Raw genomic sequence first — 26714 nt, forward strand, 5'->3', positions numbered from 1 at the left:
AGCAGAGAAGTAGCTTCTAGGTAAACAAGGAAATTTTAAGTGCCCAAGTGCACTCTCATTCATTGCCAGGAGGAATATAAATCATTTAAACCTGTGTATAAGACAATTTGGCAGTATTTATCAACATTAAAAATGCACATGGCTGGTCCCTCAAGACGTTAAACACAGAGCTACCATATGACCTATTAGCTCTGTTCCTGGGTATATACCCCCAGAGAAGTGAAAGCAGAGACTGCGACAGATGCTGTGTACCCATGTTCGTAGCAGAACATTCACAATGGACAAAAGGATAAACAACAAAGAGAAGGCCAACAGATAAACACTCAAACATCCTAATGGATAAACAAACCGCCGTATATACACAGTGGTCTGGAAGAGGAAGTTCTGACACACGCCACAACAGAGATGAGCCTGAGAGACTCTACTCACAGCAAGCCAGGCACGAGAGGACACTGGTGCATGATGCCACTCACAGAAAATACCTAGAACTGGGCACATTCAGAGACAGGCCGAAGAATGGTGGTCACCAGAGCCTGTGAGGATGGGGAATTACTGCTTAACAGGCAGTTTGGGATGATGAAGAAGTTCTGGAAATGGACAGGGTTGACGTCCGCACAACACTGTGAATGTACTTAATGCCCCAGAATTGTTCACTTAAAAATGGTTAAAATGGCAAATTTTATACTATGTGTGTTTTACCACAATTTTTATAAATGGCTTTGTAAATGCACAAGCCCAGTGATTCAGCAGTTCCTTTCCTATGTTCCTATTCCTCAAACGTACTTGAACAAGCATGGCATGGTGTCCCTAGTAAGGACATTACAGTGATGTCTGCAGTAGCAAAAGGTTGGAAATAACCTAAATGTCTTCCTAAATGATCTTAGAGAAATGAATTACCTTATATCTATAGAATGGAATGTGACCTAGTCATTAAGAAGGACAAAGTAATATGGACTTAGAATGCTCTCTGAGACAGTAAAGAGATCCAGTGCCAAGAGTGATAGGCTACCATTGCGTGTGCATGTACAAGTGCATTCTACATACACACATTTGGAAGTAAATAGAATAGCTGTATAATACATATAATTACCTCTAATACAAAAAAAATAATAATAATATTGCCTGGTGGATGGAAGGCTAGGGGAAGTAGGAGGGGATGGTTTACTTTTTCCTGATATACTCTTTTTCATACCTTTATAATGTTTTACCTTGTACATTTTTAATAATTTTAAAATAATATCTTTTGATTCTTGGTATAACAGAGGAGCTTATATCAGACTGAACACTTCATCCAAGAACAACTACAAAATCTGGATAAAATACAAAAACAAAACAAAACAACAAAAAAAAACACCCAAGGTCTTCAACAGCACTAGGAAACAACTGAGGGGACCAAGACTCAAGGGACCAAAATCTCAGAGGGAATAGGAACACATTTAGGTGAACTGGGCATATCTAAACCCCTTCCCTTGAGACCAGGCATGGAGAGGCTGAACAGAGAGCAAATGGTGAGATCTTCCCACGGGCTGGAAAATCAGGACTAATGCAAAGAGATTCCCAGGCAGCTAGACTGCAAGATCTGAGATGCCAGAAAAAAGAGAACCACAGAACAGTGAGCCTGGCTTTCTGCACTCTATTCCCTTTGAGCATGAGCTTGGGGTAAGAGACCACGAAGCCAAGCAGATAGTGACAGCCACGAGGCTACAGGCACAGGGCAGTTTTAGCAGCCGCACATGCTGGGAGCTGCCCCAGGAGAGGGGCCAGCCTTTTAATAAGATCTCTGAAAGGCTATTTCCTAAGAGTAAGCATAGAATGGTAGTAGGGCAGCTCCCAGACCAGTCCAGCCTCAAATCATCTCAACCGGCCCTGGATCAATGTGACCGGCTCATACGCTGGCCATCTGCTTTGGAAAAAGCTCCCTGAAAAGACATGCTGTCAGCATCTTTCAGAAATTTCCATATACAATATCCACCATCTAATAAAAATGCCAGGAGACAGGACAAGAAATATAGGAAAATGCAGGCCCATCGTATTTCAGAAACTATGACTGTCAGTCAAGGACTTTAAAACAAATGTTTAATAAGTTCCCTCCAATAGATGATTGAATGCTTAACCAGAGAACTAGAGTCCAGTCCTAAAAATTAATTCTAAAACTGAAGAAAACACAATAATTGAAATTAAGGACTTAATAAATGAGCAAAGCATATGAGATTGATTCAACAACACCAAGGAAGAAAGGATTAGTAAATTGGAATTTAGGTCAGTAAAAATATTTAATCTGAAAGCACAAAATTTTTTTAAAAAATGTAAAAAAAGGAAGAAAGAGAGAGACCGACAATGATTTATGGAACACGATAAGAATATCAAATAGGGATATTGAGAGTCCTAGAAGGAAAGGAAAGAATGGGGCAGAAGCAATAAAAAGATACTGGCTGAAAATTTTCAAGTCATCAATTCAATAAACTCTTTGAAAACTAAGCAGTGCAACTACAAAGAAAATCCCTAGGTGTATCATTGTGAAACTGCTAAAAACTAAATTCTAAGAGAATGTTGTAGAAGCAATCAGAGGAAAAAAATAAGCATTACTGTACCAGGAGCAACAGTGCATCTGACAACTGGCATTTCTACAGGAATGATGAGGATGGAGAACATGGAATAACACTCTCAAGGGGCCACAAGTAAAAGACTAGCAACCTAAAATCCTTTATCTGCAAAAAAAAAAAAAAAATGTTGCTTTAGTTTGAATATGTCCCCTCCAAAATCCAGGTGCTGGCAATGTGCTGGTATCAAGAGACCGGGGAGGTATTAGACCAGGAAGGCTGCTCCTCACAGGGCCCTCAGCTGGCTCCTCCTCTGCCATGTGCAGATGCAGCCGGGAGGCCCTCACCAGACCAGAGACCAGCACCCTCCTCTAGGACTGCCCAGACACCAGAGTGGTAAGAAATAAATTTTTGTTCTTTATAAATTATCAAGTTCCACATATTCTGTTGAGGCAGCACAAAATGGACTAAGAAAGGTATCTTTCAAAAATGAAGGCAAAATAAATACATTTCCAGGCTATTAGAAATGGAATTTGCTGGGTTGGGATCGTGGCTTAGTGGTAGAACACTTGCCTAGCATGTGTGAGGCACTGGGTTTGATCCTCAGCACCACATATAGATAAATGAATAAAATAAAGCTCCATCAACATTTTTTAAAAAAGAAATGGAATTTGCTGCTAACAGATCTCTGAAGGGAACCCTTCAAGAAAATGAGGCACAGAAATGAAGATGGGGGAGCAACTGAGGTGAATGCAAGTGATGGGTATTAACAGTATAAGAAATTACCCTAATGTCTTGTGAAGCTTTAAATATATGTTGAATTAAAATACAACAATAGCCAGAAAGTGGGGCGCAGGGGGTTGTTAAGTGAAATGAAAGTGTTGCAAATTTTTTGTACTATAACCAAAGAGTATTAACTTGGGGTAGATGGAAATATAAAATAATTGATATTTATTGACAATATTTCATTTTTCAAAGATATTTAGAAACATTTTGAAGAATGCACTTTTTTCTCAAGTGCGTCAAAATCAACCACATCTGTTTTCTAACCACAGATTTGAGCTAAAACAATAACAAAAACATAATTTTAAACCCCCAAATGTTCAGAAATTAATCAATGTAATTTTAAACAGTGCATAGATCAAATATATTTCGATTAAAATTAGAAAATATTTTGAACTAAAATGGCCATACTACCAAAAGTGCTATACAGAATTAATGCAATTCCTATTAAAATTTCAATGACACTCTTCACAGAAATAGAAAAAAGCAGTCATGAAATTCATTTGGAAAAATAAGAGGCCCAGAATAGCCAAAGCAATCCTTAAAAGCAAAGGAGGCATCACAATATCAAACCTTAAATTATACCACAGAGTTATAGTAATAAAAACAGCATGGTATTGGCAGAAAAAGACCATGGACATGATGACAAATGGACAGAATAGAAGATACAGAAACAAACCAACACAAATACAGTACCTCATATAGACAAAGCACCATGAACATACATTGGAGAAAAGATAGCCTCTTCAACAAATGGTGCTGGAAAACCTATAAATCCACATGCAGCAGAATGAAACTGAACCCCTATCTCTCTCCTGCACAAAACTCAATTCAAAGTGGATCAAGGACCCAAGCATTAGAACAGAGACCCTGTGCCTACTATAAGAAAATACAGGCCCAACTCTTCTTCATGTCAGTTTAGGAACCAAATTCCTCAATAAGATTCCTAAAGTGCAAGAAGTAAAGAATCCAGCTGGGTGCGGTGGTGCATGCCTATAATCCCATCGGCTCAGGAGACCGAAGAATTACGAGTTCAAAGCCAGCCTCAGCAAAAGTGAGGTGCTAAGCAACTCAGTGAGACCCTATCTCTAAATAAGATACAAAATAGGGCTAGGAATGTGGCTCAGTGGTCGAGTGCCCCTGAGTTCAATAAATGGAATGGTATCAAACCAAAAAGCTTCTTCACAGCAAAGGAAACAATCAAGAATACGAAGAGAGAGCATACAGAATGGGAGAAAATCTTTGCCACCTGCACCTCGGATAGAGCCTTAATCTCCAGCAAATATAAAGAACTCAAAAAACTTAACACAAATCACCATCATCCAATCAACAAATGGGCAAAGGAACTGAACAGGCACTTCACAGAAGAAATACGAATGGTCAAAAAATATATTAAAAATCTTCAACATCTCTAACAGAGAAATGCAAATTAAAACTACACTGATATTCCATCTCATTCCAGTCAGAATGGCAATTATCAATAATACAAGTAACAATAAATGTTGGTGAGGATGTGGGGGAAAAGGTACACTCATTCATTGCTGGTGGGTCTGCAAATTGGTGCAACCATTCTGGAAAGCAGTATGGAGATTCCTCAGAAAACTTGGAATGGAACTACCATTTGACCCAAAGGACTTAAAATTAGCATACTATGGTGACACAGCCATATTAAGTTAAAAGGACACTAAGTAAAGCCAAAAAAAATGAAAAAGCTAACAGCATAAATTATGGCAGTGTGGGATTATGCCTATAATCCAGAAACTCAGGAAAACTGAGGCAGGAGGATCACAAATTCAAAGCCAGTCCCAGCAACTCAGCAAGACCCTATCTTAAATAAAAATAAAAAGTGCTGGAGATACAGCTCGGTAGTAAAGCACTCCTGGGTTCAAGCACCAGTACCACACACAGAAAAGCATAAATTAGAGAATTATAGTAAAAAATGTACAAAGAAAGAAGCAGCAAAGATGTAAGGTGGTTCACCAAAGAGGCTGAAACATTAATAAACCTTAGCAAAATACATGACGAAAAAGTTAAAAACTGAAGGCAGTTAAAAACTGAGTAACAAAAAAAGGAACATTACTACAAATCTTATAGACAGTAAAGTATTGTGAATGTTGTGACAAATTCTTGAAATTTAGATGAGCTATACAAATTTCTAGAGAAAACAGAACCTCAAAAGTTACTCAAAAAGAACACAAACTCTGAAACAGCTTTCATCTATGACAAAAATTGCCTCTTGTCACACTCCAGACCCAGGGGACTTCACTTTTTTTTTTTGGTACCGGGGACTGAACTCAGGGGCACTCGACCACTGAGCCACATCTCCAGCCCTATTTTGTATTTTATTTAGGGACAGGGTCTCACTGAATTGCTTAGCACCTTGGTTTTGCTGAGGCTGGCTTTGAACTTGCAATCCTCCTGCCTCAGCCTCTTACAGCACGTGCCACTACACAGGGCTCCAGGGGACTTCACTAATGAATTCTTCTAAACGCTTAAGGCATAACCCAGATCACCCTTGAACTCTTCCAGGGATCAAAGGGAAAGCACACTCAATTTACTTCAAGGGTCTGGCATTACCAGGATACTAAAAACCTGTCAAGGACATTGAAAGAAAGTAAAATGACAGGGAGATCCCTCTTGTGGCCACAGTCACAAAAGTCCTAAGGAAAACAGGAGCACACTGAAACTCAAGGCCCAGGAGCAGGATCCCAACTCTCCCATTGGTAACAAAGCTGAGCAACCCCACACAGAGCCCACCTTGTCCTTGCAATAGTCTCTTAAAGAAGGCTTTATGTACGGAGAAGCTGAGTCCTAGAGAGGCCGAGGAACCAGCCCAAGATCCCACTCTGAGTAAAGCCTGAATGGACAAATTCATTCCACTTGTTGGACACTTAGAGGCACCTGCTGTGCCTGGCAAGGCCTGGGACATGTTTTGGTGCCTCCACCTCTCCCTTCTGCCTCACTTTGACCTCTCAGTCATGAGACCAGTGTCTGCTCTGCTGGTGTACAGCATCACAGTGGAGGAGGGCCAGCATGGCCAGTGCAGGCTGCCAGCACCTAAGGCTGCTTCACAGGGATCCAGAGTTCTAGGGCACACGATGCCATTCCCTAGGCTCCCTGAGCTGACCCTGCCCAGGGAAGCATGTAGTCCTGGGTATTAGAATGCAGCTGTGTGAGCCCCTGAACTGTGCCAGGCTCTGCCCATGCTTCTCATATGACCCTCAAAAAACTCTGCAAGACAAATGTCAATGCTTCCACTTTGCAGATGAGGAAAGTGGGGCACTGATAGGGTCAAAGAATTCCCTGGCCTCGCTAAATGGTGACCATCCATTTAAAAAAAAAAATGTACAAGGGCTGGGGCTGGGGCTCAGCAGTAGCACACTTGCTTGGCATGTGTGAGGCTCTGGGTTCAATTCTCAGCACCACATAAAAATAAATTTAAAATAAAATAAAGATAATTTTAAAAAATAAAGGACTGGGGGGGTAGGGTTGTGGCTCAGTGGTAGAGCACTTGCCTAGCATGTGTGAGGCACTGGGTTCCATTCTCAGCACCACACACATATAAATAAATTAAATAAAGGTCTATCAACAACTTAAAAAAAAAAGTACAGAACCCAGAGGGATACCACCAAGGTATAAGAGATCAGATACATACAGGGTTTTTATAAAACCAGTAAAGGTTTTTGTTTGTTTTGCAGTACAGAGATTGAACTCAGAACCTTGAACATGCTACATATGACTGAGTTACATCGCCAGCCCTAAAGGAGTAGTTTTTTAAAATTTTTTTTTAGTTATATATGGGCACAATATCTTTACTTTCTATATTTATTTTTATGTGGTGCTGAGGATTGAACCCAGTGCCTTACATGTGTGAGGCAAGTGTTCTGCCACTGAGCTACAACCCCAGCCCCAGGAGTATTTTTTTTTTAGATGAACATAACACCTTTATTTTATTTATTTGTTTATTTTTATGCGGTGCATGTGGTGCTGAGGTTTGAACCCAGTGCCTCACACGTTGCCAGGCAAGTGCTCCACTGAGCCACAACCACAGCCCTTAAAGGAGTATTTTTTAAATACACTCAGCCATGGTAAGTTCTCAGGAGCCCCAGCCAGGGTTCAAGGTTTAGGGAAAGGGGACAAATATGATGGGCTACAATCATGGACTTTTGTCACAACAGAGGTAAGGGAAATTTCCCTCTGAAACAGATGACTCTAAGACCAGCTCAGAAGTTTTAAGACTTCATTAGTAAGTAAAGAAAAAACGTCCAGAGGAATGTTGCATCCCTTCAGCTAAACGATTTCATGTGTGCCTTCAAATACCACTGTCTAAAGAATGTGAGTGAGGCCCAATGATGGGGTTCCAGTGTGGTCCCTCCAAATTAAAGCCCCATCTGCCTTAGTGGCAGGAACTAGGAAAACAAATTTCAGTAAATCCAGAGCGCACAGAACCTCCTTATCATAAAATGACATGGTTCCCAGAGCACAGAACCATAGAGTTTCAAGAAAGGGAGATAAAAACTATGGATAACAGGAAATTGGTGAACGTGATCTCTGGAGACCTTTTAAAAGCATTTGAGATGAATCCAGACCAAAACCCATTTAAAAGGCTGAGTGAGTCACATGAGAACCAAGAGCACCATCCTGTCATGGATTAGGCTGGAGCAAAGCCAGTAAACAAAGAACAGGGAAAGCCAGGCCCTTCTCCAGATGGAAAAAGGTAAACATTGGGGTCCCCAGGGACTGAGCTGGTTTTCCTTCCTCATAAGTGACTTGGAATGGAAGTAAGTGGGAAGTGGCTCCCTGGGGGAGGGAGCTGAGGTAGATGGGTAATAGGTAGACATGAGCCGTGGGAACATGGAACTCTACAGATGGGGTCTCCATGCTAACTCACAACGTGTTTTTAAAGAGACAGCTTTCACAAAGTCATCATGGCCCCGCTTTGACTTAAGATAATAGCCCCATACCCAACAGCACCAGCACCCAAGGCTTCTCCTCAAGTAGGAGAAAGAAAGATTAATCTGACCAGCGGCTGGACAGCTCAACAGCCTCAAGGTCTGTGAAAACAAATTCCAAATAAAATTGGCCAGTATGGACCAAGGTGACCAAAAGTTGCATTTAGATCCTTGACATGTTATTTAATCTTATTGTAATTATACATTTTCTCACCTCTGTGGGGTTCACTTAGGCTCTTATGGTTAATAACACATGCAGTAGGGATTTAGAAATATGATCCCATCCAACTGTCAACAAGAGCTAGGAGTGGATTCTCCAAAAACTCCCCCTTAACTGCAGTAAACACTGGGCCACAAAGAAGGGAGTTGTCACTCTCCTCTTTTGAGAAAAAACTACTTTCCCTCTTATACTCTAATAAACTTTACTATATTTTTTCTATGCCTCCTCATGTCTTGCTTAAAATTTTCTATTGCAAGAACACAAGAGCTGATAACACAATGCAACCACTAGTCTGAGGTCGTGGGATGGGCCCAAATGCACTTGCCCAGCAGAGGCCCCAGCTCCTCTCTGAGCACATCACCCAGTGCACAGTGCAAATCTGCATTTGAACAGGCTAGAGTAGGGGAAGGGCAAGAAAGGCATAACACAAACAACTGCCCAGGGAGAAAAAGAATCCAAAATACACCCAACAAAGCTTTTCACCTGAGAAAACAATGGCACAGAGTCATTGCTAGCTGCCTAGGCAATGCATTTCTTTAAAAAGAAAAGTCTTACATTATAGGGAAACAGAACAAAAACAGAAAGCAAGAGGGAAGTCAAGGAGAGGAGATTTGGGAATGAGAAGCTCCTGGTGGTCCAGAAACAGTTCTCTGAGGACAAGCAACCCATGGTTCAAGTAAGGAACCAAAACAGGTCTTCTTCCAAAGAACACCAAGCCCTGCAGAGCCCAGGTGCTCTGGCCCCTCTCCTCTTGTGGGCCCCTCTTCCCAGGCCCCAGCCACCCCACCAGAGCCTCACCTGCTGCTGGCTCTGCTCCTCCAGGTTCATCTTTACCTCCAGCGACTGGCGGGCCTCCAGAAAGGCCTTGCGGTGCTTGCGGTCTGCCATGTAGTAGGACATGATGCCCACGATGATGGCACACAGGTAGAGGAAGACGTTGGCCAGGATCTAGACCCCAAGGAGGAGAGAACAGGATGGTGGTGAAAACATGTCTTCAGGAAAGAGGGATGGGAGAGCTGGGGTGGACAGTAGCCACGATCAACCTGGAGTTGCCCAGTGCCCAAGGAACCCCGCTGAGCTCCAACCCTGACCACAGAGATATGGCATGGCTCCTGACCGGGAAGGCTCAGGGGCCCACAGGCTTGGTGCTAGACTGCAAGGCTGGTTGAGGGGCCACTGTTCCCCCTCCTGCTTCACACCATGGCCAATGCCCTCCACCTGACCGCTCCAGACCCGCAGCCCCTGTCAGTCAGTCACCCATTGGTTCAGGCAACAATGAGCCCTCACTAATGAGATGCCCCTAGGTACTGTGCCAACTCACTAGAGAAAGGATGTACAAATCCCAGATACCAGCAGAAGAGTGTAATCCTGAAAGTTACAGGTATCAGGGACATCACAGGAGACCTGAAGAGGTCATGGGCTGGCCCAGCTGCCATAGTGCTACCTTAAATGTACGCCTCAGGTTTTTTTCTGGGCATCACAGACATCTGTCACCAGGGCACAAGAGAGCAGTCAGCACCAGTCCTCATGTCTCTTGAGGAACTGAAGCTATGGACAGGATGGGGGTGGGACCTGCCTGCAGGTCTACCACTGGCACAGAGGGCTCCTTGGGCCTTGAGAGTCTGTTCCCATCCCTGACACCCTGCAGACTTCCCTAGGTGTCCTGGTCCCTGACATTCCCATAGGCTGCTGGGACTGCAGACCCAATAGCCTCATGCTGAAGGCAATCTTGGATATGGATCTTAACATCCACTCCACGCCTGGCTCCTGGTGTTGGCTGCTGCTGACTTTGACCCTTAGTCTTGACTGGGCCCCCCCACAGCTGGACCAGGTACCAATTCTTCCAGTGTCTCCAAGCCCACTGGCCTCGGTTCACTGCTTCCTGGTACCAGTCCTCCTGCTTTCCTGGTACCAGCTCCATACCCTCCCCTAAAGCTGTACTCACCCTCCACACCCTGATTCCTGAGGTCCTGCCCAGGGGAGAGAGATGCCTCCCATGTGGGTGTGGCTTCTCAGACACAGCTGAAAAGTAGAATGGGAAGGCTGAAGAATTTCTTAATTTCCAGCCCTGAAGGGAAAAGGATTGGCCCAGCAGACACAATGGATTCTGGTGTCAGAAAGAAAATGGGGGAAGTCAATTTTAGCATTTTAAACAAGATGGTTTTGTAGACAGAAGGGAGGTTGATTCTGACGTTAATTTTCTGGGGTCTCTTGGTTACTCCACATCCTCTCTGATTTTGTGTGTTATCAGGGCTGATCAGTAGCACCCTGAGGATCCACCACCACCACACCAGGCAGAAAGTTCCTGTAGTAGCTGCATGTGGTCACCAGTGCTGAGTCCCAGGGGTATTCACTGTGGGCCTCTGAATAATAAGTAATTAGGTGAGGTATCTTAGTGCCAGTCCATAAGCCACCAAATAAAAGTTCTCAAGATTCACTGATGGCTGGCTCCAACACATAATGACCCAATCACTCACAGCATACGGTGGGGGGTAAGTGGGGGTTTCAATACCCTCTGCAACACCCCCTGAACCTTCTGCTTCCATGATGGCTCCCACTGTCTGAGCAGTCAGTATAGTAAACACCTGGTCATCTGAAAAGCTGCCAAGTGTGTCCAGTGACTTGAAGTAAATCACACAGGTCACGTAGGATCTCAAAGCTAGTCTCAGGAACCCTCTACTGGCCCAGAAGCTGCCTTCCTATATGGCCACATGACCTTGAAACCTGTCATCCCCCAAGCTCATAGTGCCACAAGTATGGAGGGCTGGTTCCAGGTCAGGCTGGTGTCCTGTTTTTCCTTACTGTCCAGTACAGTAGCCACCAGGGCTGAGCCTCTTATGGGCTTACCAGGAAGCCAAGGGAGAAGCTGCATATGAATTAGAAGCCAACTAGGACCCATATATCTGGGCCCCTGCCTGGTGGGTCCCCAAGGCCCTGGGGATCAGCCCCCATGAGCTCAAACCCAGTTCAGAGGGGCTGTGGTGCAACCAGGAGACCCCAGAAAGGCCCTTGAACTGAGGACTTTAGAAAGGGGCCAAAGACCTACCTCTAAATCCAGCCCTGGCCACAACCAGTCTGGGAGGACTCTCTGGGCTGAGGATAGAGCTCTGAACCTGGGATCATCCTGCCCCTACTGACAGGCCTTGGCCAGTCTTCCCATGGGAACAATGGGACAGGCTCTGCACAGGGTTTACAGCTGTTACTCCTCAGGGTGGCTACCTAAGAGAAACAGAGCACTCGAGGACAACTACTGCCACCAAGATTAGAACCCAAAGAATGTATAAGGATTATTATGATTGGGATATGAAGTGTCCCCAAAAGCTCCTGTGTTAATGCAGAAATGTCTGCAAGTAAAACAAATCGGACTGTGAGAGCTGTAACCTAATCAGTTCATCCCGGTTTAAATGGACTGGGTGGTCACTCTAGGTAGGCAAGGTGTGCCTGGAGAGGGGGCCGCTGGGGCAATGTTCCGGAAGGGGGCATCTTCCTCTGGCCCTGTTCCCCTTCCCCAGCCTCTATGCTTCCTTGTTACCACGTCCTGATCATCTCCCCTCCACCACGCCCTACTGCCATGATTTGCTGGCTCACTTTAGGCCCAAAGCAGTGGACTAGGTGGGCCAAGGACTAACCCTCTGGAACAGTGAGTCTCAAGGGTGCTGCTGTTCTTTTCCATTCCCCACCCCCCTCTGTATCATGAACAGTCATGGCTCTGAGGCCTGCCAGAAGTCCAGCAGTCCCCAGCCAGGTAACAAGTGGTGGAAGGCTCAGCAAAGGTCCCGCAGGCCAGCTCTCAGCCCCAAGTTCAGGGCAAGAATCCAATAGGCAGAGGCCACCAAGCTAAGATCCTCAGGGGACTCCAGGGAGCAGAGTCTGCTGGGGGAGGAAGGTTCACAGGAGCAGGAGGAGCTGCCCAGTGACAGAAGAAGGCCTCCAGCACAGAACAGTCACTCAAGACACTGGGCACCCTCCAGAGGTGCGGTACAGCTGGAAGGCGGGCGGCGTGCAAACACTCCCAGGTGAAAATGATGTGCGAAGGGCACGGAACCCCTTCTTCTGGCCTCAGTTTCCTTGCCAAGGACATCACCTCAGCATCAGGACATTCGTGGCCTAGACACGGGCACACGCTTCTTGAGCCTCATTCCGTTTACAACCAACATTGAGGTGACATTCTTCCAATCTTATAAAAGAAACTGCAAGGAAGCAAGGTCTCAAAACCACACTCCCACGCTCATGTCTTATTCTGTGGTTCAAAACCCCACCCGAAAGCACTCAGCTCATTTACATATTTATAACTCTACCTTTTCCCGGAAAGAACATTAGACATTTTTAAAACTAAAAATTGTCAGGAAAATATCAGCCCTCAAGTACTTCGGCGTGAGCTGCAGACATTTTAACTGGAAACTCAGAAGCGCATCTGCAGATTCTCCACAGCTTCTTCACATGGCGGGGACTGTCACATTTAAGCAGTTAAAATTTATAAATGGATGTTATTTATTTATAATTATTTATAAATGGATTCATTAATGAATGTATCCCTCAAAATATACTTTAAAATACTGACCTTTACTCTTTTGACACAGAGTCAGCTTGAGTGTCCCTGTCCTCCAGAAGCCACTGCAGGGCAGGAGAAGGCCCAGGGCCAGGCAGGTGTGGCCCTGGGGAAAGACCTGACGATGGGGAAGCAGGGAGCTGTGGTCCCTCTAAAACACACTGTGCGCACTGACGCTCACTATAGTTTACGAACTAGAGACCCATGGGGCAAAACCGGCCCCCAGGGAAAACGTAAACCCCAGTGAGAATCCAAAATGGACCTCTCGCGTCACCGTGACAAATGGATTTTCTCCAAATTGGGCCTTGAGCTCCACCGGTCCGGATTAATTTTCCAGTGCTCTCACCCCAGGGTAAGGGGGCTTCTTTTCAGAACTCAGGTCTTCTCCCTCCAGGGCTGCCTCCTGCCTTCACTAGTTCACCTCCTGACCCACCCCGGCCACAGCTGCCCCTGGCAGGAGAGGACTGCTCAGGCCTCCTGTCCACTCTTAACACTTCCCCGTCGGCACCAAAGGCACCCCTCCACCCCACACGGGGTCCCTCACTATCTGCCGACAGACCAGTTTCCTACACCAGATGGGGCACCTGGGAAGGTGGACACCAGTGTCCCCTCCCTGTGCGTCGCCAAGTCCATTCTGGCCCATCTAGCACCAGGTACCCAGGAAGTCATGAGATGTCAGACTGGACTGACCCGGGGTGGTGACACCACACTGAGACTCATCAGGCCAGGAGAGCAGAAGGCATCAGGAAACACAACCTGCCATCCCCCATGGCCTCCCCAGGACCCAGCTTCTGCTGCTTGGGACTCTTTCTTAATACCCCCCCCAAGCTTCTCCTACCCCAGCCTGTCTTGAAAGCAAAGAGGAAAGAGGCTCTGTCAACCACACAGGCCAGGAGAGCAGAAAGGGGGACAGTCTGCAATCTGCCGAGAGCATAAGGGAAATGGAAAGCACACGGGGAGCGGAGAGGTCTGCATGGCCGGGGGATCAGTCAGGGCAGTGCCGATCACAGCTTCCTGAGGCACTGGCATTCAAGATGGGGTCTCTGGAACGCAGGATGGGTATACACACACACTCCGGAGGGCCAGCCAGGAAGCCTCCCCCGCTTTGGAATCATTAAAGACACTTGTGACAAGGCTCCACCTGTGCACATGCACCACCTGACCAGGAGACCAGAGGACGAGAAGGCAGGCCCCTCTGGGCCCCTCACTGCTCCCTGTGTCCCTTAGACCTGCACAGCAGCAACACCAGGAATTTGTTAGGCGCTGCACCCTGAGGCCCATACCAGACTGAGATCCCAGAGAGGTCCTCAGAGGCACCAAACTGAGAACACTGCTCTGGAGCACCACTGAAGTCACTTTTGCTCACCCAGGGTCCCCTTGAGGCTGTGCAGCATGATAAGGCTCTGTGTGACAGCTGCCCAGTCCCTGGGGTCTCATGTAGAAATAGCTTTCCTGGGCCAGGGTGGAACTCAACGGTAGAGCGCTTGCCTGGCATGCCCGGGGCCTCAGCTGGATTCCCAGAAAAGCAAAACAAAAATATCTTAATCCTACAGTTAGTTTCTAGAAATAACTTATTTCAAAGAATTATTCTTTTTAAAAAAATCATTTAAAAAATAATGAATAAGATGAATGAACCTCCCAAGTGGGTAAGCTTCCAGACTAGAGCTTCATTTAGCTCACAACAGCCTGATGAAGCGTTCGCAGTGCCCCAGCGCAGCAGGCAAGCTGAGGGCGTCCCCCAGGAACCCCTGGTAGGATCTTCCCTGGAAACAGCTCAACATTTCTAACAGCCCCACCCCCACCCTGGGAAATGCAGCTCTAAGTCAGCTTTAAGTAGAAGTTGCCTGCTGAAGTGGCCCCCGTCTTCCTGGCCTGAGGTTCCAGAATGTGCCAGAAGCAGAGGGAGACCGTCGCTGGGTGCACGGGGTATCAGTGTCCGTGTGGGCTGCCGTGAGGCCTGCGGGGCTCTGCGCTGGGGAGCTGGGGGAAGCCCGCTGGAGTCTCTCTCCGTTAAGATGTACTTCGAGGTTTTGGAAAAGTCTCCAAGGAGCTGGGGGCACGAAAGAGCAGGGCAGAGGGAGGCATCCAGCCTTCTCCAACCTAAGGACGCTGCCCGGGGCCTGGGTTCCCCAGGAGCAGGTGGGAGAAGCACCTTCAGGCTCCTTCTCTCACTCAGGTCCGTCTCCCTCGGACCTTCGGCCACACCGCTCGCTGGGCAGCTCACCTGTCCTCGGGCCCAGAACAGAGTTTTCTTCATTTCCCCTTCTCTCCTCCTTTTCTTGCTTACTCATTTTTCTGTTTCCCCACCCAGAAGTGAGCTCCAAGGGATGGGGGCCTTGGCTTTGTTTCTCTACTTTTCACCAGCACCCAGGACCAGGGCACAGGGGAAGAAGCCACCAAGGACAGAATGAGCTGCTGGTGGAGGAGTGAGTACAAGGAGGAGGTCAGGCTTTGAAGTCCCGTGGGTGACATCAGTCTTGCCCTGCATGCTGCAGGCTGTGTGACCCAGAGCAAGTCACTTGACCTCTCTGACCTTTGGCTCCCCATCCTCACAATAACCCCAAGGCAGTTCCAATAAGACTGAAATAAAACCCTATCTCACACAGGGCTTAGCACGAAATACGTTCTCAATGTTTTCTTTATTTTGTTCTAGGGGTGAGAAGGCAAATTAGTACCTATTAATAATACTTTTAAAGTCTTATAAGAGCCTTCACCGTCATCTTCTCTGTTTCTCATACAAATCTCGCAAGAGGGAGGCAGGGCAGCGTCGTCTTATGCTCATTTTGTGAAAGAAGTGATTGAAGCCAGAGAAGTGGGCTTCAGAGGCCATGGCCCCTGGCTGTGCTAGAACCCAGGTCTCCTTCCTTCAAGGGCAGGGCTCCCCCCTCCATCACGGCCACTTTGACTGACCTACGAAGAGAGTCTGCCCAGTCTGGGTAAAGGCCAGAGCACGGGAGCTCTGGGTCCAGGAAGGATCTGGGGCATTCAGGTGGGTGGGGAGTGGCCATAAGGTCTGCAGACAGTGGGTGATGTCTGGTGTGGCCCTGAGCCAACTCCAAGCCAGTGTTCCGAGGTTTCCTATAACCACGCTCCCAAAGGCAGCCCAGCCTCGGGGCCTGCGGCACCCAGACCTGCCCTTCCCGCAGGTATTTCCCAAGTTTCTACACGTGCCTCAAAACAAAGGGACCTCCAGAAACTTTTCTGCTGATTTTCTAACTCATGCACCCCTCGGCTAAAGGCATCCAGTCTTCCAAAGCAATTCAGAGGACTTTGAGGACAAGCATCTGGACAATGTGACGTTTCACACAAGATCCCTCGTGACCTGCTAGGTTGCCAGAATGGTTGCTCAGGTTGTGTGTGGCACAGCCCAGGAGCGTCACCCCACACCTCTGACCAGAGGGCTCCTCCAGAGACGTGGAGCATGCAGCGCCAGCCTCGGGCTCTCCTGTCGTTTATCCGGCTGCACAAGCTCCTTCGCTCCAGCCACCCTGGCCTCTCTCTACTCCGCTAAAGGCTAAAGACGTGCTGCTCCTGGGCTCTATGGCTCCCGCTGGAACGTCCGGCCCCTCCCCTGCAGAGGTCCACACAGCGCGATGGTTCTGGGGTTCTACTCCTGCCACGCACTGCACACGATGCCCAGCCCCAGCGCCCAGGGGTGTTCGCTATTAGAACTATCAAGACCCAGCTCCAGCCCTCCTCCCCGATTCCCCAGGACTACTCACCCAGTGCTCATTCATGCATCAAAGATTTAATGAAACCACGCTGGGCCAGGTGGGACCCAGACTTAGCACTGAACGAGGCAGGAAAAAATTCCTGCCAGTGTCCCTGTAACAGTAGACAAATAACAATTGATTCAACCTTGAGTGCCAGGAAGCTGCTTTAGAGTGGGCATGAGGGAGGCTGGTGGCCCCGGTTCCCCACTCCCCTGTAGAAGTGTTGACAGCCACACGCTTGCTGTAGCCAGTAGAGGGTGACACATTCTTCCTTCCTGCTGACTTTGACATGGGATTTGCTGTGGCCAGCAGCCATCAGGAGATTTTCTGAAATGCACGTGCCAGGCTGGCTTTACCTCTCAGGCCATCACCATGAAAACAACAGGCACCAAAGAGCTCGGTGCACAGGAGAGCCACACAGCCAAGCCGAGCCCGGCCTGCGGCCTGCAGCAAACACCCTGAGCACAGCGGAGCCCCTGGCCACCCACAGACACCCATGGGACAAGAGCCACTGAGTGTGGGTTTAGCCCGCGACCCGCGCTGGCTTCATGAAAGAAGGTTCGAGACGTGAGAAACCGCTAGGGAGTTTTGAATTAAAGAGACAAGACTCTAATTACCTTTAAACCAGCCCCAGGACGGCTCCTCCTAGCTCCAGCCTCCTAATGAGGTAGCGAGGTTTACTGAAGAGGCTAGCGCGCATGAGAGAGAGAGAGAGAGAGAGAGAGAGAGAGAGAGAGAGGGAGAGAACCTGCCAGAGAGTGGACTTTTATTGGGGAACAAAAAATTCTGGGGAAAATCCCATCCAATGAAGATTAAGGGGGGCAGCATCCCAAGGTCAGGGGTGACAACTGGATCTTCGGGGCAGTGGCCAGACACGCCTCCGCACAGACAAGCCCTCGGACCTGGAGAAGGGTGGGGAAAGCTCTGATACAGCTGTGCCTAAGCGCCTCTCACCCAGCCAGGGAGGTAACTCGAATCACGTGCGAGGATGGCCTCCCACATGTGGGGTTGACACAGCACCAGGTGAAAACAGCTGACAAATACAGCAGAGCGTCATTTAAGCTGAGATCAGAAAGACCAAAATGACCCAGCCACGGGAAGGATCAGAAGGAAGAGCGTGCGGTGGAGGGTGTACTGGCACCAAGGCCTTGGACTTGGGCCTCTTCCAGGTGAGGCCCCCCCTGCCCTCCTGCAAGGCAGCTTGGGCACCTTCCCCGGCATCAGGAGGGACCTGAGGTCGGGGAGTGTCTTACACGGGTAGCCCCAGGGTCTCCCAGGGGAAGCACAGGTTAGCTGCAAGAAGAGTGACAGAGGGAGAAAGAAGGCAAAAGGACAGTCCCCTTGGTGCTGAGGCGCTGCCCTTGGTAAGGGAGTCAAAAGGACTCGAAGGCAGAGAGCAGCAGCACTCACTGGGGCAGGATCTGCCCCCACCCGGGCCATTCAGCAATGTGCCTGCAGACACATTTGGCTGTTGTAAAAAGTTCTCTGGCATCCAGTGGGCAGAGGCCAAGGACACTGCTGGACGGGGCAATCACCACAGCACACGATTAACCAGCCCAAAATGTCACTAGAGCGAAGGTGGAGAGGCCCAGCCTCGATTCCTGAAGAGGAGCCCGGAGCTCTCCTCACTTTTGTGTAGAAGAGCAAAGTGCTGAAGCAGGAAGCACGCACGCAGGTTTATTTTAAAATCACCTGTGGAGCTTGTGGGCTGAGAGGATGCCCCCAACACTTGCAGAACCCCGAGACCCAGCAGAGCTCAAGACACACACCCGCAGGGAAGGCCCTATCTCGGGGTGGAGAGAGCAAGTCTGGAGAGGGCCTTCGGGTCTCCTTCCCAGTTGTTTCCAAATTTATAAACCTCGTTTATAAACTAGGTTTTGGGGAAACTGGTGGACCCCTAACACTAGGGGGAAAGTCACATCGAGCCATCTATAGAGGAGCATTACTTTCACCAGATTCTCCAGAGTCTATTACCTAAATCAAATAAGAACCACAAAACCAATCAAAAGCACCCCGCCTGCTCTTGTTGCTTCAATAAAGAAACACCTGCCACCGCATTTTATGTTTCCTCTTATTGATGCCGTTATTTAGTCACCTAGGTCTCTCTCTCCAGGCCAAATAATTCCAACTCCACGTAAAGAGTCTATTTTAAAGCCCTTTAATCATGTCTGGCTTCAGGCCTTTCTCAAAAGGTGGTCAGTTCAATCCCACTGAGCTGTCTGGTGGGTGGCAAGATCTCATGCTGGTCCCGGAGATTAAAAAAATGACCCCTCGGGGATCAAAACTCCTGGGGGTGAAGAAGCTACAGTAAACAGAGGAAGAAGAGGGTAATCAGCAAAGGTCCCCGGAGCAGGTTGTGGCTTTTACACTCCTTGAAGACAGGGAGCTGGCACACACCTCTCAATATATGAATCTGAACGATAAAGAAATTCAAACCCATCTCTAACTGCTGAAAAAACCAAATGAAAAAAAGAAAAAGGAAAAAAATAATAAACTGCATATTTATGAGAGCAATCCAAATAACAGGGTCCCATGCTTCCTGTTCACTTTTCTTAGCTCTAAGACGTACAAGATGGATTTATGACACTGATCCCTGACTTTCTGGAACTGACTGTGAATGAACTTGAAAACAAATATAGCAGCTGGGAGAGAGAGGAACATGTCATCTAGAGACAGAAGAAGGTATCCACCATTCCAGAATATCATCACACAGTATGTGGAAGTTGAGGGGGAAAGGTCACTCACACGCAGAAGCACCAAAGCCTTGTCCCCCTACATCTGTGCTGACAGAACAGAGCAGTCTGTGGGATTCCAGGATCCCTTCCTCTGGCTCCAGAAAGACTCAGATCTTGAGAGTAAACCAGCCTGGTCATCTCTCCTGAGCCAGGCTTGCACCTTGAAGATCTGATCCCTGTTTCCTCCCCATGGCTGCGTCCCAGGGGTTGCCCGGCCACCCCCTTTTCCTGCAGCCCCCAACGGTGCTCCTAGGGACATCTGCCATACTTTTGTTCCAGTGTCTGGCTCTGTGGCAACTCTTTAGAGCTGTTCCTTGGCTGCTGTCTTTCTGGTTCAATGTTTTTGAGATGGTGCATCCTCAGGGGAACCGATTAGAATGGGGGTTGCTGGGTCCCCCCATGACTGAGTTGCAGGAATCTGCACCACTGTCTCCTCCAAGAGATTTTCTTCTGGATTGCTGCACAAGGGGATGTGATAAGTATTAAAACAAGGCAAAGGTCTTCCGATCTTCCTGTTTCTTTAAGCCAAATTCTCATGCAATAGGTTGCTTCAGGTCATCTCCCCATGACTGGCACGTTTTCCTTCCGTCCACTTGTTCACTTTCATTTCCTAACCATCTTCTGATTTGGGTTCACCTTCACCCTCACCCTGAGTCATGGTACCTCCTTATCACCCTTTCCTTTGTTTCTTTTCTCTTTTTTCCAGAACTGGGGATTGAACCTGGAGGCACTCTACCACTGAGCTACATCCCTCAGCTCTTTTGATTTTATTTTTGAGATAGGGTCTTGCTGAGTTGCTGAGGCTAGCCTCAACTTGTGATCCTCTTGCCTCAGCCTCCTGAGTTGCTGAGATTACGGGCGTGTGCCACAGCTCCTGGCTTGCCCTTTCTTTCTGACCAGCTTCTCTTCCACACACGCAAAGCTGCATCCATGAGATTTTCCATCTATTACTGCTTTCATGTCTTTATTCGGTTCTCTGGATGTTGTTGTTGTTGTTGTTTTTTGGTTATAGGTGGACACAATATCTTTATTTTATTTTTATGTGGTGCTGAGGATCGAACCCAGTGCCTCACGCATGCTAGGCAAGTGCTCTATCTCTGAGCCACAACCCCAGCCCTCAGTTCTGTTTTTAACTCAAACTTTAAGTCACCTCCTTGCCTGGTCACGATCCAGCTCTCTTAAAGTGCTCTCTTAGTCATCATTATGTTTCCTCTTATTGATGCCAAGACTTAAGTTCCAAAATGCAAAACCAAAACCCTGGCAGACTGTCACCTCTCCCACTAGTTCTTCAGCTCAACTGCATGTGCTCCCCTCACCCTCCTTCCTAGATCCCAGCCCTGGTGACATCCTAGCACCATGTGGGGAGTTGGAGGAAGGCCACACCCCAAAACAGAAGCTGGAGATTCAGACACTGGTATTGTTAAAAAGTTCCCAGGGGACCCAAAGGTGCATCGAGGGTGGGAAACACTTCTTAAAGTCAGTGTGAACACCTAAGCCTGTCATCTCCCAGCCAACCCTGATCTAAAGGTCCAATGTTTGCCTGCTGCAGGCCGAGACCAAGTTCCACTGTGCCCCAGCAAATCACACACAGCACCCCAACAGCACAGGTCCTCAGTAAACCCCAGCTAAATACCAAACCAACACAGTCTGCTCTGCCTGTCTCAGCTGGGCTCCTCTCCCATCTCCCACCAGGTACGGGAACTCGGCGATGAGGGAGATGAGGGATTTTCCCTCCCCTGGTGGGGTGATCCTATAAAGGAAAGCCATCTTTCTCAAAGGCAAACTTTAAAACATTTAAAATTTAAAACATTCAAAAACATGGATTTGATGGAATAGGATGCAAAATCTACATTAATTATCAAGGTAAAACAAGATGATTTTTGTTTCCTTCTTTCTTCTTCAGTCTTTCTGGAATGGATATTCCCTTTGTGAAGAAACAAGGACAAGGAGTGTTATTTGAAATGTCCTAAGTTTTGATCCCCTGGAACACCCTGACGGGTGGGTTGTTCACGCCGCCTGGCCTTGCCAGGTCCAAGCCTCCAGGTCTCCTTCCCCTCAGCTCCTCCTGTCACCATTCAGCCCAAACCCTCACTGCCCACAGGGTGGGGACAGACTCATCTCTCTGGCCCCCTCTGGTCCTGCTAATCCACCCCCAGCTCACATTAACCTTCTAAAATTACCTTTTTTGCAAGTACCACCTCCTCAAAACCTCTCAAGAGCTGCCAATCCTCTAAAAGTATAAATCTCCATTCTGGCACTCAGGGTCCTGCAGACCTTGGGCCCTATGAACTTTCCTTAATACCTCCAAAATTCCTGATGTAAACTAAGCTCATGTCCTCAATGTGTCACCCAGCAGGCACTACCTGCCACACGGAGGCCCACGTGTCAAGAGCTCTCAAACTTTTCTACCAAGTACTTGGGGAGGCAGCCTCCCCTTTCACCTTGCTAATGAACACGGATTTTGCATTCTATTCCATCAAATCCATGTTTGTATTACTGTTTTTGAATGTTTGTAAATGTTTGCTTTTGAGTAAAACAGACGTCTTCCTTTCTAGCCTCAGCTCCACCAGGGGTGGGAGGATCAGACCATCATCTCTGCATCCCCACCCTCGCTGCACCTGTGAGGCCCCTGGGAACTTTTTAACATTACCAGTGTCTGAACCTCCGCTTCTGTTTTAGGGTGTGGCCCTCCCCTAACTCCCCACATGGTGCTAGGATGTCACCAGGGCTGGGATCTAGGAGGGAGGATGAGGGGAGCACGTGCAGATGGGACCTTTCCTAAAATCTGCAGCCCTTGACCAACACCTGGCGTGATGGCTACTGGCTGAAGAAATGAGGGAATGGAGGAGGAGGGTAGGAGGAAGGACATGCAGAACGCGGGATTACCCGTGGTTCCTGAGCACCAGCAAACACGCTTCTACGTCCCCGGGGTCAGAAGCACTCTGCTCAAAACCCACCCCAGCTTGCCACGTCCACCCTCCCCTCAAAATCCAGCCAACTCTGCCTCCCGGGAGCCGCCTCGCCTGCCTGGCCCCACGCAACCTCACTCTCCCTTTCCTTTGCTCCCTGGGGGGGGATAATGCACGGCACAAATCACCATGAGAAGGGAAGGTCTGCACACGCACCACGCTGACTGCTGTCTCTGGCAGAGGTGACATGCGGGCAGGGCCAGGAGCAGAAACACCCACTGTTCACAGTGGCTAACTTGTGGGGGAGGGGGTAGCTTGGGGGCAATTTTTATTTCCTCCTTTTTGCCCTATAATCTTTCTGGAATGAATATTCCCTTTGTGAGAGACAATGAAGAACAGGGAGTGTTATCTGAAATTTCCTACGGTTTCACTCCTGTGGACGCGCTGGCGGCCAGCAGGCCCGCAGCCCCACCGCAACCAGGCTCCATTCTGTAGAAACCCCCTCCTCCCACTCCAGACACCCCCACGGGGAGAACCTGCAGGGTGCTGTCCATCTGGAGTCTCCCAGCTCTTGGCAGGGCACCACAAAAGCCTCCAGGTCTATTCCATCTGACATCTGGAGAACTCTCTGAGAAGCCACTGTCACTGAAGACAATTCAAGCTGCGTGCTGCAAAGGACCAGCAGGGAGGGGACCCTTCATAAAATCTGCAGGCAGGGCCTGGGCACAGAACCCAATCCTTACCCTGCCCTGCTGCTCTGCTGTGTGAAACACAGGCATTTGGAAGCTCAGGGTCACAGCCACCAGGAAGACAGACAGAAGACCCTGCCCACCCTGCCAGGCCAGCCATTTTTCACTCACTGTTCAGCCCCCAAATTTGCAAAGGCTTTACTCTTTAGAAAGTAGGGCTGACTCAAGGATGTCCCCTAGAATCATCACTGTTGCCATCTCCTCCTGGGAGATGCCACCAACTTATGTGGCTCCCTGCAGGGTGCTGTGTGTGGCCAGGAGTAACTGGGGCCTGCTGTATGAGTGGGGTCTCTGCTGGCACAGAGGTCCTCTTTCCAACAACGTGACAGTCCCTGCCACAGGCCACATGGCTCACTGCCTGGTCCCACGTCTGGGTAGCACCGTCTTCCTCTTGGGAGGAGGACCTCTAGTCCCCCGGCTACTTTCCCTGACTCTGGACACTACACTGCAAGAATTTGCTCAGCCTGGGAACATATACACAGGCGGAATCCCCACGGGTTCCTGATTTTTAAAAATATTTCCTTTTGGTTTTTACCTAATTTGTCTATTTGTTGGCATGATTTTTTTTTTTTTTTTTTTTGTAAATACACAATGCCCTGTTCTGGGTTTCTTGACTCTTGCGTTTGGGTGACGGTGGGATTTAACCACATCATCAGCATCATGCAGTAGCTGCCTACAGGCGCTCGGTTTCTGTGTCCTTCATCTAGGGGTCCCGGATGCAACAATGAAACTGCCATGAGAAGCATGGCTTCAAACTCAAGCTCCAACTGGGGGAAACTCCAACTCCACCAGCCCCTGGCCATGGCCTTGGAAGTCACGTTTTCAGCTTGTTCCTCCTCTCTGCAGAGGGAATAACGAGGGAACCCTGCTCAGAGTGGGCCGGCAGAACTCATGACCGTGATGTGCATAAAGCACTTAGCACAGTAGTGTGCTGGGTATACAGTAGGTCTCAGTAAATGTTACTGAATCTTACAAATTCCAAAGATGATGGGGCTAGGGCTCAGTGACAGAGCCCTTGCCTAGCATGTGTGAGTCACTGGGTTCAATCCTCAACACCACATAAAATATAAATAAATAAAATAAAGGTATTGTGCCATCTACAATTAAAAATATTTTTTAAAAAATTCCAAAGATGACTTCTGGACTTTATCCCTATGGCTTCAGCTTTCCTATCTCCTTGAATGTGTCAACTTCATTTTGTCACCTGAGAATGCATGTCCCAGATCTGACTGTGCTTACATTCCAAGGCTCACCCTCAAGTAGGGTTTTGGTGTATCTGAATTGGGCCGCCCAGTCTGTGTTCTGTAAAAAGCCCTCCTCCCCGTCCAGGGGGTCCTGACACAGCCAGTCCTACTCAGGAACCACTGGACTGAGAGTAAGATTGCCGTACACTGGTACTTCTCAAATGAGATTCCACGGCCCTCAGCCTTGAGCTGCCAGGTTCACCCTGACCCCTCAGTCTGTCCCACTCACGCAGCTCTCAGTCCCATGAACCCCTCTCCCCCCGTTGCCTGTTAGGCACCAATTATAACGCCCAGTGTCCACTGCTTGCTGCCTGGCTTCAAGCCTTACGGTGCAAAGAGCGACATCCCAATCCCAGGACCCTTTCAAAGAACCAACTCTGGATTCTCTGATTTTTATTACTTGCCAATGAATTTTTGTTGTTGTTCTTCTTTTTTTAATGGCTTTCTCCTTTTTGTGGATTTAGTTTTAGTTTTTCTATGTAAGGCAGAAGCTTAAATCATTGATTTTGGACCTTTCTTCTTTAGTAATATAAGCATTTTTAATACTATGAATTTCCCTCTAAGCACTGCTTTACCTGCATCCCACAAATTTCAATACGTTGTTTTCATTTCCATCTAATGAATATATTTTCTGTCTCTTGTGATTCCTCTCTTACTTTAGGCATGTGTTAATTTCCAAATATTTGAGAACTTTCAAGATACATTTTGTTATTTTTAGTTTAGTCCATTTTTGTCAGAGAACATAGTTAATATAATTTTAATCTTTTTTAAAACATATTGAGTATTATTTAATAGCCCAGTATCAGGAGCATTTCAATGCACTTGAAAATAATGTTTTCTGTAGTCGTTGGGTATAAGGTTCTGTAAACATGCCTTCAGTACAGCTGGCTGTCTGGGTTGTTTCAAGTGTTCTATACATACACTAATATTCTTGCCTGCTAGTTCTACCATTAACAGAGAGAAGTGTTGAAATTTCCAAATCTAATTATAGGTTTGTCTATTTCTCCTTTTGGTTTTATCAATTTTTCCTTCACATATTTTGAAGGTTTGTCATCAAACGTATTTGCATTTAGGATTATGATATATTTTTGATGAGTTGACTCCCTTACCATCATGAACTGTTCTTTGTTATGCCTGGCAGTATTCTTTGTTCCAAAGTCTACCCATCTGATACTAACGAAACCATTCCAGTTTTCTTTTGATAAGTGCTTGAATGGAATGCCTTTTTCCATCCTTTTATTTTTAACCTATTTATATTTTGTTAAAATATCTTATATATTTAAAATGGACTTCTTAATTATAGTTGGTTCTTGCCTTGGTATCCATCTGACAATATTTGCATATTAAATGGTTTACTGATGACACATTCAGTATGATTTTTAATATGTAATCCCAGCAACTCAGGAGGCTGAGGCAAGAGTATCTCTACTTTGAAGTCAGTCTTAGCAATTTAGTGAGACCCTCAGAAATTTAGCAAGACCCTGTCTCAAAATAAATAATAAAAAAGGAGGGGCTGGGGTTGTGGCTCAATGGTAGAGTGCTTGCCTCGAATGTGTGAGGCACTGGGTTTGATTCTCAGCACCACATATAAATAAAAAATAAAGGTTCATTAACAACTAAATTGAATAAATTAATAAAATTTAAAAAATAAAAAAGGAGTGGGGATGTAGCTCAGTGCTCAAGTACCCCTGGATTTAATCCCGGTACCAGGGTGACAGAGGGAAGATGAGTGTGTGTGTGTGTGTGTGTGTGTGTGCGCGCGCGCGCTGTGTGTAGGTGACATCTTGCTTTTTGTCTTCTGTTTGTCTCACTTATTCTTTGTTCCTTTCCCCTTATCATCTTTTGAATTAGTTTGTTGTCCTATTTTATCTCCATTTTTGGCTAACAAGTCACACCTCTTTTTTAATGCTTTTTTAGAGGTTGCTCTATGACATGCAACATATATCTTTATCTTAGTACAGTCTACTTCAAATATGATATTACTTTACATACAGTATTAAGAAATTATCACAGTACCCTTCCATTTCTCCACTCCTGTCCTTTATATTATTGTTGACATATATTTTGCTTCTATATATGTTATAAAATCCACAGTATCTTGTTTATATTTCGTCTTTAGGTAGTTTTGCAAAGATTTTTTTTTTTAAAAAAAGGGGGAAAAGCTTCATATATTCCTGCATATTTACCACTTTGGGACTCTTTTAATCCTTTGTATAGCACAAATATCTATCTAGTATCATTTTCCTTCTGCCTGAAAAAAAGAAAAACAAAACAAACAAACAACAACAACAAAAAAACTCTACCTTAACACTCTGGCTGC

General features: G+C 47.1%; 1 protein-coding gene across 7 annotated transcripts in view; it reads right to left on the reverse strand.

Annotated features, from left to right (window-relative positions):
* The window catches only part of Adcy3 (adenylate cyclase 3), an 84132-nt gene that overhangs the window by 35427 nt on the left and 21991 nt on the right, over positions 1-26714 (reverse strand). For all 7 annotated transcript variants that reach the window (XM_046441375.2, XM_058578395.1, XM_058578394.1 and 4 more), the window contains one exon: positions 9294-9443. In XM_046441375.2, the coding sequence (XP_046297331.1) occupies positions 9294-9443 (150 nt within the window). The remainder of the gene's footprint in view (positions 1-9293; positions 9444-26714) is intronic.

Source organism: Marmota monax, unplaced genomic scaffold (genome assembly GCF_021218885.2).
Source record: "Marmota monax isolate L192 unplaced genomic scaffold, Marmota_monax_Labrador192_F-V1.1 WCK01_AAM20220418_F8-fsc00010, whole genome shotgun sequence".
Lineage (NCBI taxonomy): Eukaryota > Metazoa > Chordata > Mammalia > Rodentia > Sciuridae > Marmota > Marmota monax.